Raw genomic sequence first — 25,721 nt, 5'->3', positions numbered from 1 at the left:
TGAACATGCAATGGATGAAGTACAGATTAACGGCTCGGGGTGAATCTGCATCCTTAGTGGTTTCAGGTCTTTACACATTAAAGCAATGTGCTCAGGGTCAGAGTCTGTTCATACATGCATTCAAAATGTGTGTAATAGAAGGATCTGGATTAAAGAATTACTAAATGACGATGGTATAATATGGTGATACGATGGTTAATTAAAAGTCTCCTGATCGGTTTCGACTCCTGAAGATAAAAACTGCTCAGCCACAGTATTTCAGTGTACAGCTCATTTAAAGTCGAGTTTTATGCACTAAATCCCGACATGAGGTTTTCCCGCTCAGGTACAGAAGGACTCTCCCAGGTTAGCAGTCGGCCTCGGCCTCAGCATTCACGCTCATTGTGTTCTGATGCATTCGCTCCATTATCCGATGAATGCTGCAGAAGCTGGGCCTGTCCGAGGACTGAGAGCTCCAGCAGAGCCTCATCAGGTTGTACAGCTCCAGGGGACAGTTCTCGGGACAGGACAGGATGTGGCCGTCCCTCACGTAGTAAATAACCTCTTCGTGGCCCATTCCGTAGTACGGCTGCATGCCGTGGGAGAAGATCTCCCACAGCACCACGCCGTAGGCCCACACGTCCGACTCGGTGGTGTAGCGGTTGTAGAAGATGGACTCCGGGGGCATCCAGCGAATCGGGATGGCGTCGTTCTCGTTGGCTTTGTAGTAATCGGCCGAGTAGATGTTCCTGGAGAGGCCGAAGTCTGCGATCTTCACCACCAGCTCCTCGCGCACCAGGCAGTTGCGGGTGGCGAGGTCGCGGTGCACGAACTTGCGCTCCGACAGGTAGGCCATGCCCGCGGCGATCTGCTTGGAGATGGACAGCAGCTCGCCGCCGGCCAGCGGTCCGGCGTCCGACTCGGTGGAGAAGCTGCGGCCCGAGAGGCTGGCGCAGCTCAGCGTGTGCACGGACTGGGTCGGGGAGCGGCGGCGCAGGAACTCGTTGAGGTCGCCGTGGGCCATGTACTCGAACATCAGACACATGGGTTTGCCCACCGCACACACGCCTGGTGAGAGAGGAGACAGAGGATTTGAGTTATTGTCTGGGACAGAACAGAAAGTACAGATTAGTTTCCACCTCAGAGGTTTTGAGAGAACAAACACATTAGTAATTGGTATAATTACTATCATATATAAATATATATTATGTTATATTATATACTATATATACTGTACTATTCTTATATACTGTCTAACAATACCATTACCATCAAATCATCAGTACTTTTACCATCATCTTGCCAATGCACCTTATCTACCTATTTTATTGTATTTTTATCTTGTGCTTCTGTTTTTTTATTCTTTCTACCTTTTATTTGTTATTTATTCTATTGTATTGTATTTTATTGTATTCAAATATACCGGCTGCTATGACAACTTAATTTCCCTTCGGGGATGAATAAAGTACTCTATCTATCTATCTATCAATATCTATTAGTGACGTTGTGACATCCTGAATTAAGTGTGTGTCTATATAATGAGGTCATTCACTGTAAAGGATAAAAATATATTCAGTCCAGACATAAACACAGACGCAACCATCTGTGATGTGTACTTGCTCATAAATAAACTTTAAAATGGCGTAGACGTCTGACATAAGTGTGTAACTAAGTGTGTTTCTAAAGGAAGTTTGTGTTCTTCTTCAGCCCGTCTGCACAGATTCTAAGTTTAATAAACATGGCCGGAGTTTCTCTGAATTTCAGATGTGAATAACATACAAATAAAGTTATTTTGAGGTTTCTAGAAACATTATAAATGCTGAGTGGTATTTTGCACATGAGACGTATTCCACAACTCTTGATGTGGAGAAAGTATTTATCTGTCACACTGTATATTACGAGTATTAGAGCAATGTTGTGTAATATAACAAGAAAAAATTGTCAATATTACGAGAATAAAGTCGTCATTCTTCTAGAATAAAGGAAATAAAAACGAGGAAATAGGCAACAGGGAGAATCTCGATGTTTAAGTACAATCCTTGAATATCAAACAGACGTAACCAACGATACACATGGATATATCGCCCACTACCAAACATTTCCTTCTCCACAAAAGACACAATCATCAATCTTATTAGCTTTTCTCGTAATATTTCCAATTTCCTTGTGTTTACAGTGTATTTATTACCTTTATCTAGTTTTCTGCTGTAACACAACAAATATCCCCGTTGAGGGACTGATGAAGGATCATTTGATGTGTTATCCTAAAAGTTATCCATTCATTAATCTGTGTCTTAGCTCTGCAGATATTTAAACTCACCAAACATACTTTATTCACTTCCTGTAAATGGTTCTTTGCAATGTGCACAGCTCAGAGGAATCAGAGCGCACAGTGTGAAGACTGTGCAAAGCCCATACTCATGTAACCTGGCATTCGCAAAACACAGCTCTGTGGAAAATATTAAAACAAATCAGCAGAGTGGCCAACGAGGACAGAAATACGCCACAGGAGCCAGACGGTAGTTTCAGTTTTTCATCCCACAGCCAAGCGTTCGAGACTCGGCCGATCTTCTGAGTCTGTTCTGAGTCACTCCGGCCGCAGTCATAATTCTGATTGATTGCATTTTCGTTTTTATGTATAAAGCATGAATTGGAACCTCAGTGACCCGTCGGTGGCCCCCGAAAAAACTCTCAAAGTCAAACTGCCACAACTTTAATTTCAATTTCTTGTGGAAATCCCAGAGTTCCCTCAAAATACCAAATCTGTCCGATTGCATTAGGGAAATAGAAGATGATGTTTGGTTTGAATTATTGACTTTGTCAACATCATTGGGCTTCAAACAAACAGCTGGAACACACAGATGAAATGTTTCAGCCCCTTGTTGTCGTCCAAGAAACATTTAACCAAAAACGCACAGGGAGGTTGTTTTCGTTTGGTTTGTCCATGAGACTCTGAGACAAGCTACAGGGCTTTTAGTTTGAAAGGAGGGAAACAGGAAGGGGTGACACTCATAAATCAAGCCAGGGGATGAAATAGTTTTGTGTTTGAGGAGTTTTCGATCAGCAGCCTCCTCTTGATCCGTCCGTCTCCTCCTCCACATGGTCACACAAATCACTGAAACTCCACTCTATCTATGAGTTTGTGCAATTTGGTGCAGAACCAAATAAAAAAAAATCCAGATCTGGTGAATCTAAATGCGGTTCCTTCAGGGGACGGGAGGTCAACGCTCTCCAAGTTCCTTCCTGGCCTCGACTGCAGTGTTTATTTGACTGTCTTATAACTGTGATCTGCAGAGAGCTGCGACAACAACATGACAACACGAAGAAGAGGAGGAAGCTTGGAGGTCGAGCTCAGTCGGTTCATGTCCTGTGTGTCACTGAGTGAAGGAGCCTGTCAGAGAGACAAGCTCTGATTACTTCTGCCTGGTGTGTGTGTCTGTGTGTGTGTGTGTTAGTGTGTGTGTGTGTGTGTGTGTGTGTGTGTGTGTGTGTGTGTGTGTGTGTGTGTGTGTTAGTGTGTGTGTGTGGGCTGTAATTCAACAGTAGTAATGTCTCACTCCGGAGGCCCCGTCCTGCACAAGCAGCAAAGTCATGACATGCAGACATATGGTTCCTCTAATTTTAACGCATTCATTCTATTGATGATGCATATATTTTTACACGTGAGTATTATTAGCCCGGGGGGGTAATTAGAGGTTAAGTAACTCTGCCTTTCATTGGCACCGGAGACTTTAGCGAGTAACTCTGCAGATGACTCGTCCCAAATTTAGTGTCACTCAAAACGTTCGGCACAGTTTCACCTCCGATAAGAATACAATAACTCCACCAAACCAGCACCCTGGAATATTTGCAGATTTGCACCAGCACCATAATAAGCATATTTGAATATTTGCACTACTGCACAAACTGAACATTCATCTGTAAAGATATATATTTAGATATATATATTTTATTTTCTATTTAAAATTTTGGATATTCTATTTTATTGTTATTCTATTTTATTTTTTTATTCTATTTTATACTATTTTTTTTTTCTATTTTTTTTTGGGTTGAAATTACTGAGCATTGCTTAAAGAGAGCCTGTGACCCAAGTATTTCATTGACAGTGACTGCTTCATGTTATCTCTGTTCATTTGACAATAAAAAATCTTAAAAATCTTGAATAGTTTTTCCTTGTTTTTCGGTGGTGAGTTTGAACTCTCAGCATCGGAGCTGCAGATCGGACCAGAGTAAACAAAGTTCTTTCAGCGCAGCCAGAGAGCGATGGGCTTGTTTACTGAGCTGTGTTGTATCTCTGAGCGTCTTCCTGGAGAAATATATACGGATGCGAGCTTGTTTGTATTAGATTAGATTTGCTGTGTTAGTGTAGATACAAAATTAAATAGAGGACGTTGGTTTTAATCAAGGCCAACAAAGGCACATGTGTGTCGGGGAACTCTTATTTACTGGCACACGGTTCTGTAGTGGTTTTACAGTGGAATAGATCTGAGGAGGATGACTTCACTCGGGCTGAGTGTGTGTGAGCGGGAACAGGAGAAAAGCACTTTTTTCCATGTGATTTGCTCACTCTTAAAAAATAGATATTTCTGGAAATAGCAGAAAGATCTGGATGCTGAAATGACTTTGGAAGAATTCAGAAAGAAAACACACTCTGACTGAAACGTCTGTTGCTGCTTTCCGGGTAAAAATGAAAAACAATAAAACACATGGACTTGAAGAGGGATTCGATTCGATGTGCTGTGTAAATATGGTCGTCTTTCTGCCATATTTTGCTCTTTTAAACATTGTTCTATCTAATTTTGTCCTTTTTACATTTTTCTTTTCCTCCTTACTCTAAGAAACAACAACACAATTTAGATTTTTGAAAATAGCAGAAAGATCTGGATGCTGAAATGACCCATGACTTATGATATACGTCAGTAAAAAGGAACAATTCAGAAAGAAAACACGCTCTGACTAAAATGTCTGCTGCTGCTTTCCGGATAAAAAAGAAAAAACAATAAAACACATGGACTTGAAGAGAGTTTAGATTCGATGTGCTGTTATAATCTGGTCGTCTTTTCTGCCATATTTTGCTTTTTTAAACATTATTCTATCTCATTTTGTCCTTTCTCGCTTTTTCTTTTCCAATTTAGATTTTTGAAAATAGATGCTGAAATGATCCCATGACTTATGATATACGTCAGTAAAAAGGAAGAATTCAGAAAGAAAACACACTCTGACTGAAACATGCTGTGTGAATCTGGTCGTCTTTTCTGCCATATTTAGCTTTTTTAAACATTATTCTATTTCATTTTGCCCTTTCTCTCTTTTTCTTTTCCTCCTCCCTCGAAGAAAACTGCTCCAGAAGTTGAATAATGTAAAAACCCAAACTCCTCACTCACTGTTTGTCCCACACACACAAACACAACACACTGACCGAGGAGTCGCACGATGTTGGGATGGTCGAACTGGGCCATGAGCGCCGCCTCCCTCTGGAAGTCGTTCTGCATGTCGGCCGACGCCTCCTCCTTCAGCATCTTCACGGCCACCATGGTGAACGTCTCCATGGGCAACAGAGCCGGGGCCCTGCAACACACAGACACACACATGCATGAGTCGGACGCACACATGCAGCTCAGTCTCTCCTCCAGCAAAATGTCAGGATTGTAAATATGTATTTTTCTGTATTTTAGCATTGTGGGATTTGTTTTTACGTGATGCATTGACCAGATGTTTTTAAACATGTGTTTCAAGTCAACAACTGTGAAACTGTATTATTACAGAGAACTGTAGATGTTGGTCAGTGAAAGGGAAACATACACATACATGCATTCATACGAGCTTCCTGTGTTGCTCACTACAGGGCAAACCAAAGTCAACATGTTGTTTCTCACTGTAGATTTTTATATATATAGACGTACACATACATCACACATTCACACACACAGACACACACACAGACACACACACACACACACACACACACAATGGGAAACTATAGATTGCTGCCCACTTGTGAGGGATGAAGTTATTTACTGCTTGGTTCTATTTCGGTCTCTGTGAATGTTGTGTGTAAGTCTGTGTGTGTTTGTGTCTGTGTGTGTGTGTGTGTGTGTGTGTGTATGTGTGTGTGAGTGTTTGTGTGTCAGTGTTGTGAAGCCAAATTTGAGTTTCAGACACTCATGTCAAAATAAAACGTAGAGACATTTCATCTTGTCCCAGATCTTCCTACAGGAGCAGCTACCAAGACTACGTTTCAGAATCAAGGTTATATAAAGGTGTGTGTGTGTGTGTGTGTGTGTGAAGGAATATGTGCACGTGTGTCGTGTGTGTGTCGTGTTCCCAGGGGTGTCCATACCACACTGCAGCATTCCACTTTACACTGAGGGATTAGCAGCATGACAGAAGGACGTCTTAGCTGCTCACCGACGGTGCTACTGTCCAAATGCCACCGTGCTGCTGTGTGATCTGCAGCTTGTTATATCAGTTGTGTACTCGCTTCAGCTCTACACAACTCCCGTGTGACACTGTGTGTAGGAAGTTAGAGAACTATGTCCTGATGTGTGAAGAGATTTATTACATTTCTAAATGTCCATGCCCTGTATGACCCAGGTGGTATTTCATGGTATCGTGGAGATCGGACTCTGAGTCTTGAACCGGGTCAGTGTTCAGTGTAAGTGACACCGGCAGCAGCTCGGCCTGTGACTCTGTGAATGACGCAGCACTTCTCTGTGTGACCTGGGCCTTGTTCGGCCGCTCTATTCCCTCTTTATGACCTCTCTCGCCCATTTGTAGAGGACGACTCTTTCAGTTTATCAACATCTGCTTCTCCATCCTCATCTTTTTCTACCTCAATCATCCACTCTTCCCCTTTTCCCTCCATTTCGCTCACCTGGCTTGGAAGACCCGTCCGAAGGCTCCCTCTCCGATGTCTCTGACGTACTGGATGTTGTTTCGTGGATACTCCAGGGCCAGCAGCTTTGAGTTGAGCAGCAGAGGAACCCTCTGGTACATGGGGTTCGGGTGGAGTCGGTCCAGCAGGAGCTCCGACGGCAGAGCGCTCAGCGTCGGGGTCTCCATCGCTCTGTGGACCCCCCAAAATAAAAAATCAGATGATCAAGGAAGAGAAGGATGGAGAGAAGCTGTGCAATCCTTTCTCTTCTTTACCTCTTTCGGTTCCTCCATTGCTTCCTCCGTCGGCGGCAGGCCAGGATGCTGATGAAGAGGAAGATTGCAGCTGCCACTCCGGTGAGGATGATGACGATGACGGACATGGAGTAGGCTGGAGAGGATACCGGGCTGGTGGGGGGGGGGCGAGCCGGCTGACGGGGGGGGCCCTGGGACTCCGGCTTCGTCACTGACAAACACAAAGTCATAAACTTTAATCCAGGAAGGTTCAAGTGAGCATAAATGGAACATGGACACTTATTTGATCAATTCTTCAATTAAAAGTTTGGCAGCTGTATTTGTAGTTTTTCAGCATTATTTAAAAATTGCTTTAACGAAGAATAAAATATAAAAATTTAGTTTGAAAGATGATGAAAAGTCGATTTCAGTTTGGACCAAGGTAACAGATTTTCTACTAATCATTGACACAGACACCAACTTGTAAAGAATCCGGTGACACACCATCAACCTTAAATCTGATTTGTGGAAGCCAGATTTTTATTCAGGAAGCTAAGACATTAAGCTCGAGCTGAATTCGCTGCCTGCAAGTCAGGGTTGCCAGGTCTGTGTGATAAAAACCAGCCAAACAGCCAATAAAAACCAGTCCAGATACCTAAACTCTAAATCCCTCAGTCAGACTCTTTACACAGCAGTACTGTCATTGCCTGTTCAAGCATAATATCCACTAAGTAACACCATTAATGTTTAGTGTGCCGGCATTAAAAGCAGTTTTCCCTGAACAGTGACTCTCAGAGGTGGGATTGAGAGGTGGGAACCAGGCGCTGGGAGGCACAATAGCACTTTGTGTGTTAGTGGGTCTGTGGGTGGCATGTTCACGTGTGTGTGCTCACCAATCTGGAGTCACTTTGGTAAGTTCAGGATATAAATCTGTGAATTCTAGATAATAGTTATTATTCACTTTATAAATACTTTTACATATGTGGGACAAAACAAAGATCTACCTTGTAATAAACTGGACTTAGACATGAAATACACCAAATATAAGCATCAGGCATCAAATCCAAATAGGTTTCCTGGTCATATTTGGCTACTTGCACCAAAAATGTGTTTTACCTGGGTCAAAACTTGTTGAGCTACCTTGACTGTAATGGGTACATGGTGTAAGAGTGTATTAAAGTACCTGGCGCTGTGTCTGCCTCCCCACAATGCATCACGGCACAGTACTCCCAGCGTATGTTGGGATTTGAGGTGTAGCACCAAGGCTTGTCGCTGATTCCTCCCGGGTTCCTGCAGTGGTCGTCTGCGCTCCTCAGCTCGGGGATGACGTCCACAGACAAGCGGTGCTGGTGGGGAACCTGCCGGAGGAGACGGAGAGGAAACGGTGCGGAGGAGAAAAACATGAAGATCGAAAAATGAGATTGGAACAGGATTTTGACTTGATGGCCTGTCAGAAGTTTGCTGTTCCTTTCTTTCTACCTCCAAACCTGCTGAGCACACCTGGGAGCCAGCCTGTGACCAGAGGTGTTTCTGAGTAAAACATCATCTGCTCTGTTCTGTTCTGACCCTGTGCTCTGAGGGGGGTGGGGGTGGGGGGGTAAAGAGGAAACAGACTTGACTTGAGGGATCAGCAGAGTCTGATCAATAAACGTCTTGCCTGGATTTTCTTATTCTGGAATGTTTCAGAGCTGTTAAAGCCAATTTGATTTCCCCGTCAGAAAATGAAACGAAGATGGACGTGAGCACAACTTCTTTAGGGGTCTATACGTAGGGTTCCCCTTTAATAACCATGAGTTGTAAAATGTTCTATAACGAGGGACATTATGGGGGTTACATGGTTGTTTCTGCAAACCCGGAGTGCCAACTCAAACACGGAACATCTGGTGTCTTCGTGTGTCACGAGCTTTAGTCATCAAAAGAGCCTCGGCCCAACCTCTCCCAGGAGATATGAGGTTATGAGCTGAAAAGGCTGCGTTCAGCACATGTGCAGAATGTGTGTCGTGCACAAAGCTCGAGCCTCAGGTCGCCGGGAATGTGAAGAAAAACAACAACTGCACGGAACCTGAACAACAACCGTTTGTTTCTGGCTTCCAGAAGGAGATGGGAAGCAAGTCTCCAAAGCACCAAAACAATGTCGTAGTCCCCATGGGAAGGTGTTGTTATTTTGGTGACCACAAGGGGGAGAAAAACAAAGGCTGTTCTCAATTTACAGTTGTAGAAATGTATAATTGAAAACAACCGATTGTTTTTTACGATGGACGACACTTCCTTCCACAGCTCAGGTGTCAATCATGATGTTTCAACCTGTCTTTATATCATCAAATATCTAATTCAATCCAAACCTGCTATAAAAACAAATGCTTTAACGTACCAGTAGGATAACAACAACTTCAAATGACAGAAACAATCCACATTCCCAAATAAAACCAGATATTATTTCTAACCTTCTGAGTAACCTCATGTTCCAATCAGCTTCACTTCGCCTTCTGGGAGAAACTTCATCCCAATCAACCTGTTATTATTCTTACAAGAGGAAATGGCAGCTTAAGTCCTGGACAGGAACCGAAGGATCATCATCAACATGATCGTGTTTAACAACCAGTTTTTTCAACTCGTGTTTGGCCGGCTGCACCAGGATCACAAAGCTCCGGCCCCTTTTCCTGGAAGCAGAACACGCTACACGCTCACTTCCTGATATCACTGTGTTTTCTCAGTAACTTTAAATCCTGACTTTAATGCAGGACAATGCGTTTTCACCGCTGCTGTGCTCGTCACACTTTCCATCCTCACATGGAACATCCAGTAAGATTTACACGTCACCATGACGGCAGAGATATCACTCGAAATCCAGAAGGATTTCTCTACCGGTGCGAAAAACAGGTTCATTTTCCATCAAGTGAAAATCCTCGACAATCCTTTTTTTGATTCCTTTTCCAAACAATCATCTTGCTGAGGTTTAAGTATACGAGTTCTAAAGTACATACAAATAAGTTAAAAGCCTTGCATGCAAACATTTGCAGCTTAAGCTCATTTGTTACACTTTTGCACTTATTTATATTTATTACGACAGCTCCATGTCGAGAAAATCAAAGCCTGACAAGTCTGTTATTCATGGTTTTAGATGTTCAAGGCCTGAGGTTTAATATGAAACACTCTTTTTTTTGGTAAATCATTTCTGTCTGTTGCATTGTTCTTGAATATGTGTTTTATTTGAGTCGCTCAAGCTGCTTTTTCAATTTTAAAATGGACATGAAATCTGCAGCCTCACATTGTCAACATCCTGCATAATGCACCTGATCCCGACATAATGCACCGACAATCCACTGCAGCATACACACACACACATACACACAAACAGACACACACACACAAGCATCTCTGCCAATGTCAACCAGTAGGAGACAGTTAATCATGTTACGTGTGTTCAGATTAAAGAAGATGTTTGTTGAAGGAGACACAGACTCAATAACCTGAGATTAATTCTTCCTGTGAGGGAAACAGTTTGTTTACGTGACCACATGTGTGTGTTATTGTATATAAGAGACAATGTTACAGATAAAGGCCTAATATTCTTATTTTTCTCATGCATTATGTGATTTAAAGTGCACGAATATGTTGAGAATCACGTCGGAGAAAGTTCTGTCAGTTTCAAACACAGTACATGTGTGTGTCTGAGCAACTGTGAAGTGTTAAAGTGCATGTGTGTGTGTGTGTGTGTGTGATGGAGCATTTGCAGCATATGCGTGTGAAAGCTAATTGCTTCCAGAGGCAGGATGTGACACGATGAGCCCCTCCCTCTCTGCTGACCTGGCACACACACACACACAGACACACACACACACACACACACACACTGCACAGGAGAGTAGAACCAGCTCACCCTAACAAACCCTTTCCATCGAATCTATAAAAACATAAAGGGGCTTTTGGGCCACAGAGAGTGTGTGTGTCTGTGTGTATTCACTTGTAAGCACTTTTGTGTGTGTTTTTCTGTTTCTGAGGTCGAGAACCTGTAAATCTGCAAATCCACACACAGCACATCAGTCACACTTACTTAATTCAGGCTTGTATTGGCAGCGTCACCATCAACGACGAGAGCTTTTCAAAGGTTCCTCTGTTTCCCTGAAGCTCGTTCAAACTTCTGTCTTTTTTGATTCACACGTTTCTCCCCTTTGCTCTTTTTACCTGTGGTTGATTTATATCTACGCTGCATGTTTCATGTCTATATGTTACACACCTGTGAAGTGGACATTGTGGTTTCAGGAACTCACAGACACACACACACACACACACACACACACACAGACAGACACACACAGTTTACCTGTTGGCTCCATGGCTGACACGGGATCCCAGACCTCGTCACGTTCACGCTGCCTTGGTAGAAACGGCCTCTGTCATTGTAACATGTTGCTGTTGACACCAAACAGAATATAAATGTATTGACATTTTATTTTTAACAATTAATATCTTATAAAGGATCAATTTGTTGATTTTTGTAAAAACGTACTTGTGATGTGATCTCTCTTGATGTCTGAAATAAAGAAATACACAGAAACCTTGAATATTAAGAGTAAGACTTTGAAATGATCCCCATAAAAACATTTAATTGAGAAATGAATACAATGCCGAAGGTAAATTCAGAACTTTTAACATTATATCCACGAGCTTATTATACCCTCAGCACACAAATTACTGCACCTTCTCAAGTCTTAGATTCTGTGTTTAAGAAATACAATAAAACTAAATGTCCTGTGCAAGAACAATAAAATAAACTTGTTCTTGTTCCCACAGAGCAGAGATGTATAGAACACTTTGGAGTGAGGGCCTCATTGAGGGGTCTCTTACCCACAAAGGGGACGTATGTGCAAGCCTCCGGGTCGGAGTGGAGACTGGGTAAGGCCTGACACTTGGGCAGCAGTGAACTGGGAGTGTGGGGCCCGATGCCGGAGCTGAAGTGGCCCGGCTGGAACAACATGTTGCTCTCCAGCACCAACCACTCCTTGTGGCAGTACAGCTCCTTCACCGCCATGCAGTGCTCTCTGTGTTTTGAAAGGGAAACAGATGATAAACCTCCTTCAACTACTCATTTATTGAGTTATTAATTGACTCTTTACTCAGAGGAACACTTGCCTGCAGACGGGTTTGGGTGCCGGGCCTAACCCTGAGGGGTTGCAGTCGGGGAAGGAGGCGTGGCAGAGCAGCGAGCGCAGCGCCGGGCCGCACGTGGCGCTGAGGCCTTCCAGCTCCGCCGACCAGCTCTGGACCAGGTACTCCTGCATGTCCTCGGGGTCCGAGAGGGACGAGTTAAAGAAAACCAGCGCGTCGTCTCGCAGGAGGTTGCGGCAAACATCTCCGCGGTAGGCACTGCAGTAGCCGGTGACACCTTTATAGAGTCTGTCAGAGGGAGAGAGGCACACACATCAAGATACCAAGGCCAAGAGTCTTTACGTTCTTTATGCATCGTTTAGAAGAAGAAGAAGAAGATACACTTTATTTATCCCACACACATGCACAAACATGCACAGACACACTCATGCAATGGGGAAATTAGTCCTCTGCTTTTGACCCATCTGGTGCAGGACACACAGAGCAGTGGGAAGCTATCATGTACGGTGATGTTGGGGGAGTAAGGTGCCTTGCTCAGGGGCACTAGACAGGGTAGGGAGAATAGTCTTTTGATCTTTTGGACAGATCCAGGTTCGTCTTTTTATGTTGTTATACCATCCAGGTAAGTTTTTGTTGAAACTCCGAGGAGACGAACCGTGGAGTCGAACCAGCATCGGACCAGAGACCCCTTCTTTGCCAGTAGCCCAAGTTTCTGCCACTAGGAGTTTTATCAAACAGACAATGACCGATACTTATTCAAGGAGTTTTAGATCCAGGCAACATTTTGGTTAATCTCTATTAACAGCTACCTGCTTATGAATGGAGATGAATTGAAAGGCCAATAGCCAATGCATCTCGGTCGATGTGATCCACAAAGCCGGCTCAAAGAGGATATTCGTCAAACTAGAACCCAGAAGGCTTCCGACCTCCATATCCCTTCTCTACAGATTCTGCATGTTCACATACAAAATTACCCTTTAACTCACTACAGTCACGCACTGTTGATTTTGCTCGATTGAATAAACAAGACAGTATTTTATCTTCTTTTGCAAATCTGTTGCAGAACCACAGCTTCCTGGAGTAATCGCTTGTTTACTGGTTTGGCCGACATTTAGCTGGCGGAGGTGTGCATCTAAAAAAAAACAACTACGAAATATCTTCTTTGATACGCTCCAGATGTTGATCATGAAACAAGTTGCGGGAGGTTGGTGTGAGATTACATCCTGGCTGCCTCTCGGTGGGAGCTGCCTCGTGACGGAGACGCTCGGTCGTATACATGACGTGAACCTGTGTTACCAGCTCGGCTTTTCAGTTGTTTGCCTGCAGGTTCCTCAGCTCTGCCATCTGTTAGCCTTCCAGCGTGAGCTCCATCCACATGTCTGAGGGTCTGATGTCTCTGCCTGCCCTGCATGTGTGTGTCTTTGTGTGTGTGTGTGTGTGTGTGTGTGTGTGTGCACAGTTACAGTCTCCAGATGTCGCCTCTCGGGGAGCTTGGTGCTTCGAGTTCAAGTCAAACCATCAGAGCTCGAGCTAACCTGTAAATCTTTCAACCCCATCATCCCATCATGTCCCCCTTCCCTCTACTTTCTCTCTTTCTTCTCCAATCTCTCCGTTTCAATACAAACATATGGTCCAGATGTGGTCATGACTTGGCAAATCTTGTGAGTAAACCTTTTTAGCCTGTGACCAGTATCTCCCTCGTCGTTTCCACCTCAAAGATTCTCATCAGGCCAATGTTCCCTTTTCCCTCTCCCACCTTTCCTCTTCTCCTCTCCCCCTCTCTCCATCTTTTTGTCTGTCTTTCTCGTCCTCCCTCTGTCGCTCTCTCTCTCCCCCTGGTCCAGATGTGGATGTGCGGTGGTTCAGCAAAGTTCAAAATCCAACTCGCACCACATGGGTGACTGAGAGAACGGCTCACTCTTGGCAAAGCAGGTTTATTGACACAGCTCAAATGCTGGTTGTCCTCTGCAGACCCAGAGGAAGCGACAGCACTTCAGTGTCTTCAAATGCAGCGAGAACTCAAGTGGTTTTGGCGCCAGTGTTAAATTTAATGATGACGGGCGATGTGCTGTGTAGCTATTCTGACTATTCAGGCTGAAAGGTGCTACTTCAAAACTTGTGGAAACTGGATTGCTGCATCGAAACACAGTAAACAAGAGGAGAAGAACAAGCAAAGAACAACTCTTACCTCCACTCTATGGGGAAGTGGCAGCGTCCGGAGGAAGTGGGTTGAAGGAGAAGAAGCAGGAGGAGAGGACGAAGGAGACCAGAGAGAGACACAGAGACAAAAATCAGTCTGAGCTGGAGGAGAAATCCAACCATGGTGCTTCATAGCCGGCTCTGAGGACACTGAAGGACGACCAGTTGGATGGACAGTGTGTGTGTCTGTGTGTGTGGCCAGAGAGGTATTCAAGTGTGTGTGTGTGTTTGTTTGTCTTTAGGTGGCTGGGGTCATGGGGTGTGGTTGAGAAGAATTAACCAAATGGGGGAGACACCAAACAGCTGAGGCCACACAAAACGCCACCAATATAACCAGCAGCTAAAATAACAATAAGAACACACAAACAAAGTCACACTTTATACAAAGAACTTCCTGTGTGCAATGGAAGTCAAAAGCATAATAAGTTCCCCTTGGGGACAATAAAGTATATTTGATTTGATTTGAAATCGAGCGGCGGTGGCTAATCTCCGCTGTCAATCACCTTTCACCCTGTTTTTATAGAATACTATAATAATAGTGTTATAACAGCAATGTAAAATTACCCCAGAAACTATTAAACATGTACTTTGACTTTTTAATTTAGTCATTGTCCCATCCGCTAACATGGAGGAGGCAGGATTTATGATCTGCACTGCATGCTGTCTGTCTCTATCCACAGTCTGTGGTCACTACCTTCGACGGTGACTCTTGCGGTGGCCTTGACGGTGTTGGCTCCGGCGTTGTGTCTGTTGGACGCCAGGCAGGTGAACAGAGCCGGCTTGTTCACCGTCACCTTCAGAACCGACAGAATCACCTCTCCCACCAACGTCTCCTCCACGGACGCACCTGAAACCTGAAGACAAGGAAAACAAGTCGTAATACGAGAGGAGACATCGAACATTGATACTCGTAAATCATCGCATTCCTGCAGCCAAATATCTCCCATGGTTGTCATATTATTTGCTTGTCAAGTTGATATAGGGAAGGTGTTTGCAAACTAGTGGCTCTCGGGACATTCAGCTCTCGCCGAGGAACGTTCTGCATAAATTCTCTGCGCCGACACCTGAAAAAACAACATGGCTCCGTCGCGGCTAAATGCTCGACTCCACAGATTTGTCTCGCTGCCATCAAAGCTTTTCTTTCCACTGAAAACTGCTCCCGGCTGCAGCTGGAAGAAGGTTTGTGAGAGCCAGGCAAGGCAGGGAGTTTATTTATAGCAGCGCTCGGACACAAGGGAATTCACGGTGATTTACAAAGGCCTGAATATATGACATTAAAAGGTCATTTAAATAAGACATAAAAAGAAAGTGTTTCCCGGAGGCAGAGACGGAATAATTAAAACAATTAAACGAGCAGTGACACAGAAATCCTGCTGGATTTAACAAAATTTTACCATTTTGGTTTTAATTCTCCCTGCGTGTAAATTGTTCCTACACTGTTTATAGTCGGGGGGTGTTGAGTTGTTAAAATTGCATGCATGTAATAAATGTCTGGCATGGAAATACACTTGTAACTACATTGCATTCTGCAAACCTCCACCAAGGCCTCTTAAATTCAATCAAACGTCACCAAATTTCACACACTCATAGATATCAGTGTCCGAAATGTGCCTGATGCTTTTCATCAAGATCGACAAATTAAAACCTCGGAAAATGCGGAAGAAACGCATCGTGAAAATAAGCAAAGAAAAAAATCCTGGTTACGAACCAAACTTTAACGGGTTTTTCCGTGACCAACGTCACATCCTTCCATCAATTTTACGTGGAATTCCGTTCAGTTGTCTTTGTGTAATCTTGCTTACAAACAAACAAACCAACAAATGAACAAGGGAGAAAACATAACGTTGGATGAGGCAATAACGTGATATTGCCTCATATCGACACCGATATAGCTCGGTACATTTAATTTGTTGCTTATAGTTTCCCTCTGTCATATAAATCATGCGTGAACGAGTGTGTAATGTGTGTGTGAGCGTGATGTTGTGCATCACGTCTATATTTGAACATGCGTCTGATAGCATCTGTTTTTACGATGATCTCTTCGCTGCCCCGCTGAATTTAATGACGTCTACTTGCTGCCAGAAAAGCAGCTCCCACAGTCATTTTAATCAACAAACACACACACACAGTATTTACAAGCATCATGAGCCTGTAATCATGTTGTAGTTAGCACCAAAGGCTGTAAAATATCCAGACATTACTTGGGGTATGTCTGCCTGCAAAAGAGCACACGTTAAAAATGTCTTGCTGCCTTACTGGAAATTGCGTCCCATTAAGGTGGTCCTGGATGTAATCTTCAGGATTTAGCCCCAATATGAATCTTAACAATATTACTTTATTAAGGTTTTACCAAAATCAATTCTAAATAGTTTTTTATTCATTTAATGTTTCTTTGAATGTGATTTCAGACCTTGTTAGAGCATCAAATAGGTATTAAATCCAAACTTATCCAAAAGTTAGTTTTAGTCCATGTCCCCTCTGCTAACATGGATGAGGCAGGACTTGTGACCTATAACCCAGACTCGTCCGATCACAAGTCAGCACTCTGCGACATCGGTATCATGGCACAAGTAAACGTATTAAAAAGCTGATTATACTGAGTATTATTGGCTAAATGGAAATCAAGCCTTTAAATCCCCTGTCGCCATAATGAGAATTCCTAAGCTGTTTATATCGCTGAGCCCACGGCCGAGCAGAGGATAAAGAGAGATGTGAGGTAATGTATCTGATGTGTGTAGTACATTGTACTGTACGTGTGAAGTTGTGTTTCTAGTGTCCCGGTATATACACACATGACTGTTGAGAGTAGAAGCAGATAGACAGTATATTAACAACACCAATCATGTGGTCTGGGAGGTCGAGCCATTCGTATACTAATCTGAAAATCTGTGGTTTCATTCCCGGCTCCTCCAGACAGACATCATGTTCTTCCGCATTTAAAGGAGCTTTCCAATCGGGAAAGTCTATTTGCGCCGCTGTGACACTATCGGTCTTCAGATGCAGCCCCCGAATGGAGACTAAGCTAATGTGTGTGCGATTGGACGTGAGTCAATCACCATGAACCACTTTAAAAAGCCGTGGTGCTTCGGCTTATAGCACTTAGCTCGTATCCTCTGGAGAACTTCAGGAGAGTTTAATCTCACACCTACGCTGCAGCGAGTGAAGATTCAGATTCCATTTCCCAAACTTTGTGTGAACTTTCATCAGACTTCAGAACACGCTCGCTTTCCCTGCCGATGACTCCGTTGTTGTCGCAGCTTTCCCATTATGTGAAGCTCTTCGGATGACAAGGTGTCACAATGCCGGTGATTCAACTCCTCGGATGCTTGGCTGTGCTGACGGACATTTGAGGCCAAACTCAACCGCTCGAGAGGAGATAAGATCTCAGGCATTTATTGGAGTCCACAGGGGACTGGGCAGACGTGGATTGACGGATGGATGAGGATCTGATGAAATATGGTTTTCAGGGCACTTTAAGAGCTTCTTCAGAGGTGTTTAAAGATGTATAGATTCATAAATGAGACTCTCAGATTCTTCAATATATCTAACTCCATTCTGCGTGACTTTGGACAGTTGGAGGAACATGCAAACCCCACAAAGAAAGACCAGAGCCTCCCCTCAGATGTGATCCCAGAAGGTTCGTGCTTCACGCCGAAACCTTCAAACACTGCAGCTAAAGAAACTTACAGTGTTCCCGTTCTCCAGCCATGTGATGGTGGGTATCGGATTCCCCGTGGCGTTGCAGTCCAGGCTGATCTGGCTGCCATACGCCACTCTCTTCTCTTTTGGAACCCGCAGGATTCGAGCCGGAGCTGGAAAACATACAGAAACCACACAGTGAAGTTGGCGTAGTTACACTGCAAGCAACCAGTAACATGCTTCAGTTTTAATAGCATTATCTTGCAAGCGTAAAAAGGTGAAACCACATTAAGATACGTACCCTGAACCTCGATAGTGACCGGCTTTGAAAAGGCCAAACCGAAGCTGTTCCTGGCCACACAGCGATACTGTCCTGCATCCTCCTTCTGGATGTTGTGAATCTTCAACGCACCGTAGTCGAGGACGGTCACACGATCAGTGATCTGATGGAGAAAAGAGACGAGGTGCTAGAATGATATTCCACATGTTTCTTAATCGTAAAAATTAACTAAATATCTTGACATTAGGCCTTGGATCATTTCCTTATCCGGTGGAAAGGCAAACTCAACCAAAAGTGCGCTATTTTATGCTAAGCTTGGATACCTTGATGCCCGTAAACATTTACAATCCCTGTTGCTTTTATATATGTTGGGGGAGAAAAAAGGACGAACCTTAATGAGCTCGTCATCTTTGATCCAGGTGACATCTGGTTTGGGATTTCCGAGCGTCACGCAGGGCAACACGGCTTTGGACTCCAGCAGAAGCGTCAGGTTGGTGGGATGGCGTTTGATCTGAGGTTCTAATGCAGAGACCGACAAAATAAGACGCCGCACTTTCAACCCTTTGACTCAGTGCTTTGGAGAGATTACATTTTGAACTGTACCATCTGCACATTCTTTAAAAAATCTGCACTTAGGACGTCAGCTCTAGAATCTTGGATGGAAACAGACATACTCATCTTAAGCTGCAGAGCTCCACAGCTCTTGGCCGACTCTCCGATGCCATTATTGGCAAGGCAGCAGTATTCCCCGTTATCTGATTCTCTCACATGAGGGACGATCAGCATCTGTCCCTGCTCCTTGGTTATGTAGCGGGGGTCGTACCTAATGTAATGGGACAGAGGGTTGTAAACAGGAGAGACCAATGGACCATACTTGAAACTTACTCTATGAGGTTAGTATTGGAGGTCAGGGTTATGTGAACATGATCAGCATAAGCGTCTATAATTGTCCTATATGAAATTTATATAGAAAAATCCATAGTTCAAGAATGTGTTTGTTTTGATTCTGATGTTTTGAACTTGATAAGTTTGGACTTTTGCTACGAACTTTATGTTTGACTTTTGGATTTCTCTATTTGCACTCAATTCTCCATTTCCTGATTTATTTTGAAACTTCTATCCTTGGGTGTGTCTCTTGCTTTACTTACTTAATTTAAATATGATTATGTAATATATATTATATTGTTATAAAATATCAGCATTTGCATTGTGTGACATATCAAAAATTAAAGCCAAATTAAAGATATACACCCTATATAGGAATATTCTTTATTTAACCTGAAAGAGGACAATCCCAGAGTTGTTTCCTGGGGTTAACTTACATGATGGGCTGGTTGTTCTTGGTCCACATGATGTCAGCAGGAGGCCGTGACTGCACCTCACAGATGAAGGTGGCATTGTGATCCAGCAACACATCCACGGTCTCTAATAAGGTGATGATACGAGGGGCTAGGAAACAAGGAATCAAGCAGAGGTTTATTTTAGAGCTTAAACAGTATGTCACAGTTTGAGCAGAGATGAAACTCTGTTGTGCAGATGTGTGTTTTCTCTAGCACAAGGGACAGAGCTTTGTTTCCTGATAATACATGACAGTCTAACTGGTGGAAAACAGCTGAATCATTTCAGCTAAATTACACAACGTTCTTGTCATTCCTAGTTTGACCGAGTCAACTGTTTCAGTCCGGCTCTGCTGACGAATCAGAGGTTTTGACGTTTGTTTCAGTTTTGACCCGGAGCAGTAGATGGTAGACTGACAGGATAAAACAGGATAATCTGATTAAATCACATCTGGATCTTTTAAAGAGTTCGACCGTGAAGGACAGACGACGGTTTGTTGAACTCAATCTGAAGTGTTTAGCGTATCTTTAAGCTTTTACTCAAGCAGAAGCTGAAACAAGGACGTTTTTTAATTCAGGGTTCAAGGTCGGGCTCCGTCCCCGGTGCACGCTCTTTGTTCTAGATCTGATTTCAACAGATGGTCTTTGTTAGAAGGAAAGAGTTACCAGCTCTGTGTAAACTCATTATCCAACATATATATACAACCACCTGTTATTATAAAACCAGGTGAATCCAGAGATAAAAAATGTTTATTTTAACCCGGATTGAGCTTCAATCACGAAAGAAATAAACGAGAAGAAGGATTTATTTTCAGACCAGTGACACAAAGGTGAAATTAAAGCAACCGGCCCAAATAAGGTCGTCTGATATTTACGGTGAATATATTAAGGAGGAGAAATGAGAGGTGGACTTCAAACAGAGATGTGTTGAGAGGAAACAGGGGATGAGAGGAGATATAGAGATGAGGCAGCAACTGTTGTGTGTGGATTCACATCAGAGACATCGGGGTTGATTTAAACTTTGTACGAACTCTTAGAGGAGGAAGAGGCAAAATAGAAAAGAATACAAAGTACTAAGGGAGGGGGGGTAATAAGGTTAATGGAAGAAATACAGAAGGAAGATAAAGGAAAGGATCAGGACACTGTGCTTTTTTTGTCTCTAGTGAAATAAAGATTTCACAATAATATATAATGATATAAATCACCTGGATATGTCCTGCTGGAGCCGTAATGAATTTTGAAAGTTGTTTGTCTAATTACTGAATACTTAAATATGAATTTTGCAGTATATCTGTCAGGTTAAATACCAATGTTCGATATTTATGTATGTAAACTACATTAGGGTACATTTTGAGGCAAGATCTTTGCACATTTAAAAATTCTGCAACTGCCTCTTTTCAACAATTCCTGTCTTTATGTATAATGTTGATGTATAAACTCTAGGAATACAAAGATTATCTTGCTGATCGATGTGCAGTGTGAATCTTTCCTTGCTGGTTTGTTCCTTCCTCCTAAAATCCACTGAGGCAGTCATCTTGTCATTACTCTCCCTGTGTACTCGCCCAGTTTCACCAGATTTTACTCGTACAAAAGTCTTTTACAACTTCCTCCATGTCGTCATTGTTGATAACGTGTCTGTTCTGTTTATTCCTCGTATCTCTTGATCTGTCCACACTCTGTTTCTTTTCCCATAACAGTGGCCTTCTTCAAATCATCTTTCTTATTACAACCCCTGGATCCACTGGTATTTGCTTTGGTTTGAAGTTTATCCTCCTTCTCTCTCCCTCTCCCTCTCTCTCCCTCTCTCTCTCTCTCCCTCTGATGCTATCGTGCAGACCAAATACACAGTTTTGGACTTTCAGCGTGGTCAAACAAGGACAAACACAAAAATAGTGCTGTTTTCGTGGCATGTCGGGGGATCGGATGTCCGCGGAGGAGTCGCCCGTGTGTGTGTGTGTGTGTGTGTACGACTTCACAGATATGCTGAGCAACATAAACACTTTGATCTTCCATGAATGGATATTTGTGGAGCATATTTAACACTATGACACCCACACTGTTTGGCAAAAATCTGTTTAGCTTCTTAAATGTGTCATTATCAAAGACTCAATATTATCTTTCAAAGCAGGTTTGAGATGTGACTCAGAAAGACCTTTAAGAAACATGACAATATAATAATTAGCTTTTATTCTGACTTGTTGGTGCAGAGCTGCTTAACAGTTTTCAATTGAGATCAATCAAATCAGAAATACAACTTAACACTTGCTCGTGTTTTAAAGAAATAGTTGATCAAATAAGTGTATTGAGGATAGAAGTACTCCTGACTAATTAACGTATATTTTGTTGTGGCATTCACGTTCACGTTCACATGGGCTGTTTTTCGATCATCCACAGTCGTCAGAGGTTATTTGAGGTCCTGCATCTTGCTCAAGGATGCTTGGGAATGTAGACTGGAGGAGCCGGGGATCGAACCACCGTCCCTCTGGTACTTAGTGGACGACCCTCACTATACTTCCTGAGCCCCATCTGCCCACATATCATGCTGGAACATGCTAATAAACACTTATCAAGGACTCCCAATGAACACAATTGGTCTGGCTATATCTTGACATAAACGTAAACACCCCCCAATGGTCACTTACGGTAAAAACTCCTGATCGCACTTCAGTGGAAGTTGACTCATGCTGTATATTTACTGAGCCGTGTCTCCAGTTACAGTTACAGTAATAAATGACTGTGAAGAAAGACACTCTCCACATTTGTTTCAGCCTCGTAATCACTGACGCACAACACGGGTCATCCGCCAAACTCCAGCCCTTCACTCGCCCAGTTCATCAACTAGAACACAAACCACTTCACCACCTGTCTCCCGAAGCCGATGAGCAGCACGCACCGTGTATCTGAACTCATAAAACAAGTATTATATGTCAGGGCTCTGCCGGCCCGGCCTGTGCATGTGCCAGCATTCGATACGGTGCCCATCTCACATGTCCGGCTGCCGAAGCCCAGTTGAACTTTCTGCACGGAAAAGTCTTTCATGATGTTCTTTACATTCCTCCTCATTTCTGGACCCTTTTTCTTTTTAACAGAGTTGATTTCAGCCTTTAAAGTTGATTAAAGCTTCAGAGTTCTATCGATTTTTTAGGAAAAGAAATGTCACTTGGGGCCTGACTGCTCCTGATCATGTGGGAACTGAGAGCGCAGCAGAGGTAAGATTAGCTGGTCCCTCAGCACCTTTGCATTAGCCTGCGGGAAGGATATGCCCGAGTGTAGGAAGGATATAGATTTAGTCACATTTACACGGTGTAAGGCCTATAAACACTTTCTCCATTTCCCTGCAGGACGCAGCGGAAAACAGGTGATGTCAGTGCTCCACATGGAGAGGAGCTCACCCTGGGCGCTCTTCAAGAGCAGAATAAGAATAAGTTATAACACAGATGCAGTAGTAAAAGTTCTACATGATGTTGTGTGTTGATCTATAGCCTCTTGACCTCAGCATATTAACTCATGCATGCACAGAGTCAAAGGAAGGATCATGTTGAAGGCCTGTATTCTTAAAATACATATATTTTTGTGCAAGAGCTGCTTTGTTTCTAGAATATCAACTTAAATACTGAAATAACAAAAGCTGAAAATCTCGTTAAGTGGCAGAAACCTGACTTACCTCTCTGTAGACTGTAGCTTGAGGTGACCAGAACCAGCAGAACAAGGATCCTTATCCCTGCAAGAGGTTCCACAGTCTTCATCCTGACTCTAAATGATCCTCTGGACCCAACTGTCCCTCACTGGTACACAGTAGCCTAAACGCCGCTGGTTAGATTCCCATGGCCGGTGAGGAGACCTTGTTGTTGCTGCGTGTGACGGCCACGAGCTCTGTGCTCAACATGAACCAGCTCGGTCACTGTGTGTGTGTGTCTGTGTCTGTGTGTGTCTGTGTGTGTGAGTGTCAGCTTGTGATGGACAGTGGCAGCTGCGATCTGTCCCCATGAACATTCACTCAGGTTTTGTAGCTGGAGCTCTAAGCTCCGAAGGCTCCAGTGCTGGAGAGAGATCCACATTCACAATGATCAACAACACTGTTTATTCATGAGGCTTCAGGATTCAGCTTGAGATAGAGATAGATGCCATGGAAACATCACATTAAAACACTGGAATACTTGATATTCCTTTATGTTCCAGTTTTAACTCATTAATATACTTTCCTGTTTCAGTCTATAAGCTGCAACTCAATGTAATGCACCGTATAGGAGGAGAAAAGCTGCAGAGAATTTCTACATAAAGAAAATTGTCAGGATAAATAATCAGTCAAATATTAAACAAACACACAAAATCACGATATTCTGCATCTACAAAACCTGTTTCCTTTAGAAAGTGAATGTACGAAACATCTGTGCACGTACATTTGTACGAGTGTAGCTGACCAGCGGATCCCAACCCTCTAATCAACAAGTATTTACTGTATTAGACACACACACACATACACACATGCACACAGATAGAGAGGGGGGGGTGCGGGGCCAGGAGCCTTTGTGTCCACCTGTCGCCCGCTCGCCTGTATGTCCTGTTTTATTTTGGGAAAGGAATGGCATCTTCCTCTCCAGTCGTCCCTCGTCCATTCTGCTCCGGATGAAGTGGACTTTTCTACCGTATTGTTCGGTCGCCACAGTTAACCCCCCCCCCACCCCCCTTGTTTGTGAGGGAGAAACTGACATGATTTGACCTTTTACTTTAGAAAATGGAAATGTAATGTTTATGCTTATGGACAATAATGTGAGATGTTGCCATAGAGGATGTTATGGGTTTTATCATGTTGTGTCAGAAAGATATCAGATAATAGACTTTTGCACTGTTTTTAATTTTTACAACCTGTAAAATAACATGTATATATCAAATCATATCAAATCAAATCAGACCTTATGGTTATTTTACCAGACATATAACAGTAGTTCAACGTTTTCCTGGGATGACATCATGAAATAAAGAAACTAAAGGAAATCACACATACAAATACAAAATGAAAAACACACATTGACCCTGAGTCCCATCTGTTGTTAATGAAATGGTAAAATGTGCATTTCCCAGTAAAGGCTGTTACCACCACTAGGTGGCGCTGATTTGCAGGATTACGTGAATGGCACAGAAGAACAAGTAAGAGAGTTTATTTTTTTATCATGATTTTATTCTGAAAAATAAGGCCATAACAAATTAAAACATGTCAGAAGAACCAAAACTAAGCTTGAACCAAAACTAAAGAAAAACATTTTCAAACTTCTCCTTGGTCGATGATCACTGACTCAGCAGCTCGACCCTGGATGAGATTTAAAATGATTCTCTGACGCCCTCCTCTGGCTCAGAAATGAACTGCTTCCCACCTCCTCATGAAGAAATGTGACACTTTACTAAATCTAAATCATTTAAGTATTATATTTATTCATTTTAATAAGTAATTGTCAACTTTTAATTTGATCTTATTTTATTTTGTGCAGGGTTTACAGGTAAATAGCACCAGCTGGATTCGACCCACGATGTTTGCACACACGGTTCCTCTGAAAAGTCTAATATTTGCTCTGATGTTAAAAGCTACAGACGTCTGATCGTTCATTCTTTCGTTTTCATTATTCACCAACGGCGGTGTCACCTCACACCTGCCCTGCAGTAAACCCATATAAACCAGTCTGCTTCCTCGTCCACCCAGTCCGGTCACCTGTCCTGTTCTTCCGGCTGTAACCTGCAGTTTGTTTTATGCTTAGACCTTATGTTGCATTCTCATGTTGTCAGACTTCTTCCTGGTGTTCGTACCTGCTGACTTTGCATTTAGATATTGAGACTTTCTATTATCATGAACTCTCAATGCGTAAGTTCCTCTTTCATGAAACTGTTGCCAGTTGTATTGTCCCTGTAGGGAAATAAAGACAAAAGAGTAAAGTAGACATTCACTGGCATGTGACAAACACCAGCACATTTCTGTTCCCTATTAATGTAAAATGTAAAAACAACTTAATTATACAACACTGTAGGTTAAATGTGCCTCAAGTTTAAATGTATAGAAAAGAAAAAGAAAATCAACTGTT

General features: G+C 43.0%; 1 protein-coding gene across 1 annotated transcript; it reads right to left on the bottom strand.

Annotated features, from left to right (window-relative positions):
- Positions 1–330: 330 nt before the first annotated feature.
- musk (muscle, skeletal, receptor tyrosine kinase) lies at positions 331–23,396 on the bottom strand. The gene is made up of 17 exons (XM_061080712.1): positions 23,315–23,396; positions 19,636–19,762; positions 18,988–19,136; positions 18,705–18,832; positions 18,335–18,476; positions 18,082–18,206; positions 15,089–15,248; positions 14,384–14,390; positions 12,216–12,483; positions 11,935–12,124; positions 11,597–11,620; positions 11,411–11,499; positions 8,270–8,444; positions 7,129–7,318; positions 6,854–7,045; positions 5,399–5,547; positions 331–1,047 (listed from the first exon to the last, which is right to left on the bottom strand). The coding sequence occupies exons 1-17, from the start codon at positions 23,394–23,396 to the stop codon at positions 347–349; spliced, it is 2,898 nt and encodes a 965-aa protein (XP_060936695.1). The 3' UTR covers positions 331–346.
- Between the last annotated feature and the right edge of the window lie 2,325 nt (positions 23,397–25,721).

Source organism: Limanda limanda, chromosome 1 (assembly GCF_963576545.1).
Source record: "Limanda limanda chromosome 1, fLimLim1.1, whole genome shotgun sequence".
In the NCBI taxonomy this organism is placed as follows: domain Eukaryota; kingdom Metazoa; phylum Chordata; class Actinopteri; order Pleuronectiformes; family Pleuronectidae; genus Limanda; species Limanda limanda.
The sequence above is the reverse complement of the archived record's forward strand: the minus strand, read 5'-3'. Positions and strand labels throughout refer to the sequence as shown.

What these genes read in the sequence shown, in the direction of transcription:
- musk (XM_061080712.1), bottom strand. Translation starts at nt 23,396, where the DNA reads ATGAAGACTGTGGAACCTCTTGCAGGGATAAGGATCCTTGTTCTGCTG. An exon ending in AAGAACAACCAGCCCATCAT is followed by an intron (nt 19,137 to 19,635) that starts GTAAGTTAACCC and finishes CCATTACATTAG; the next exon opens with GTACGACCCCCGCTACATAA. An exon ending in GGCTGGAGAACGGGAACACT is followed by an intron (nt 15,249 to 18,081) that starts GTAAGTTTCTTT and finishes CCTTGTCTTCAG; the next exon opens with GTTTCAGGTGCGTCCGTGGA.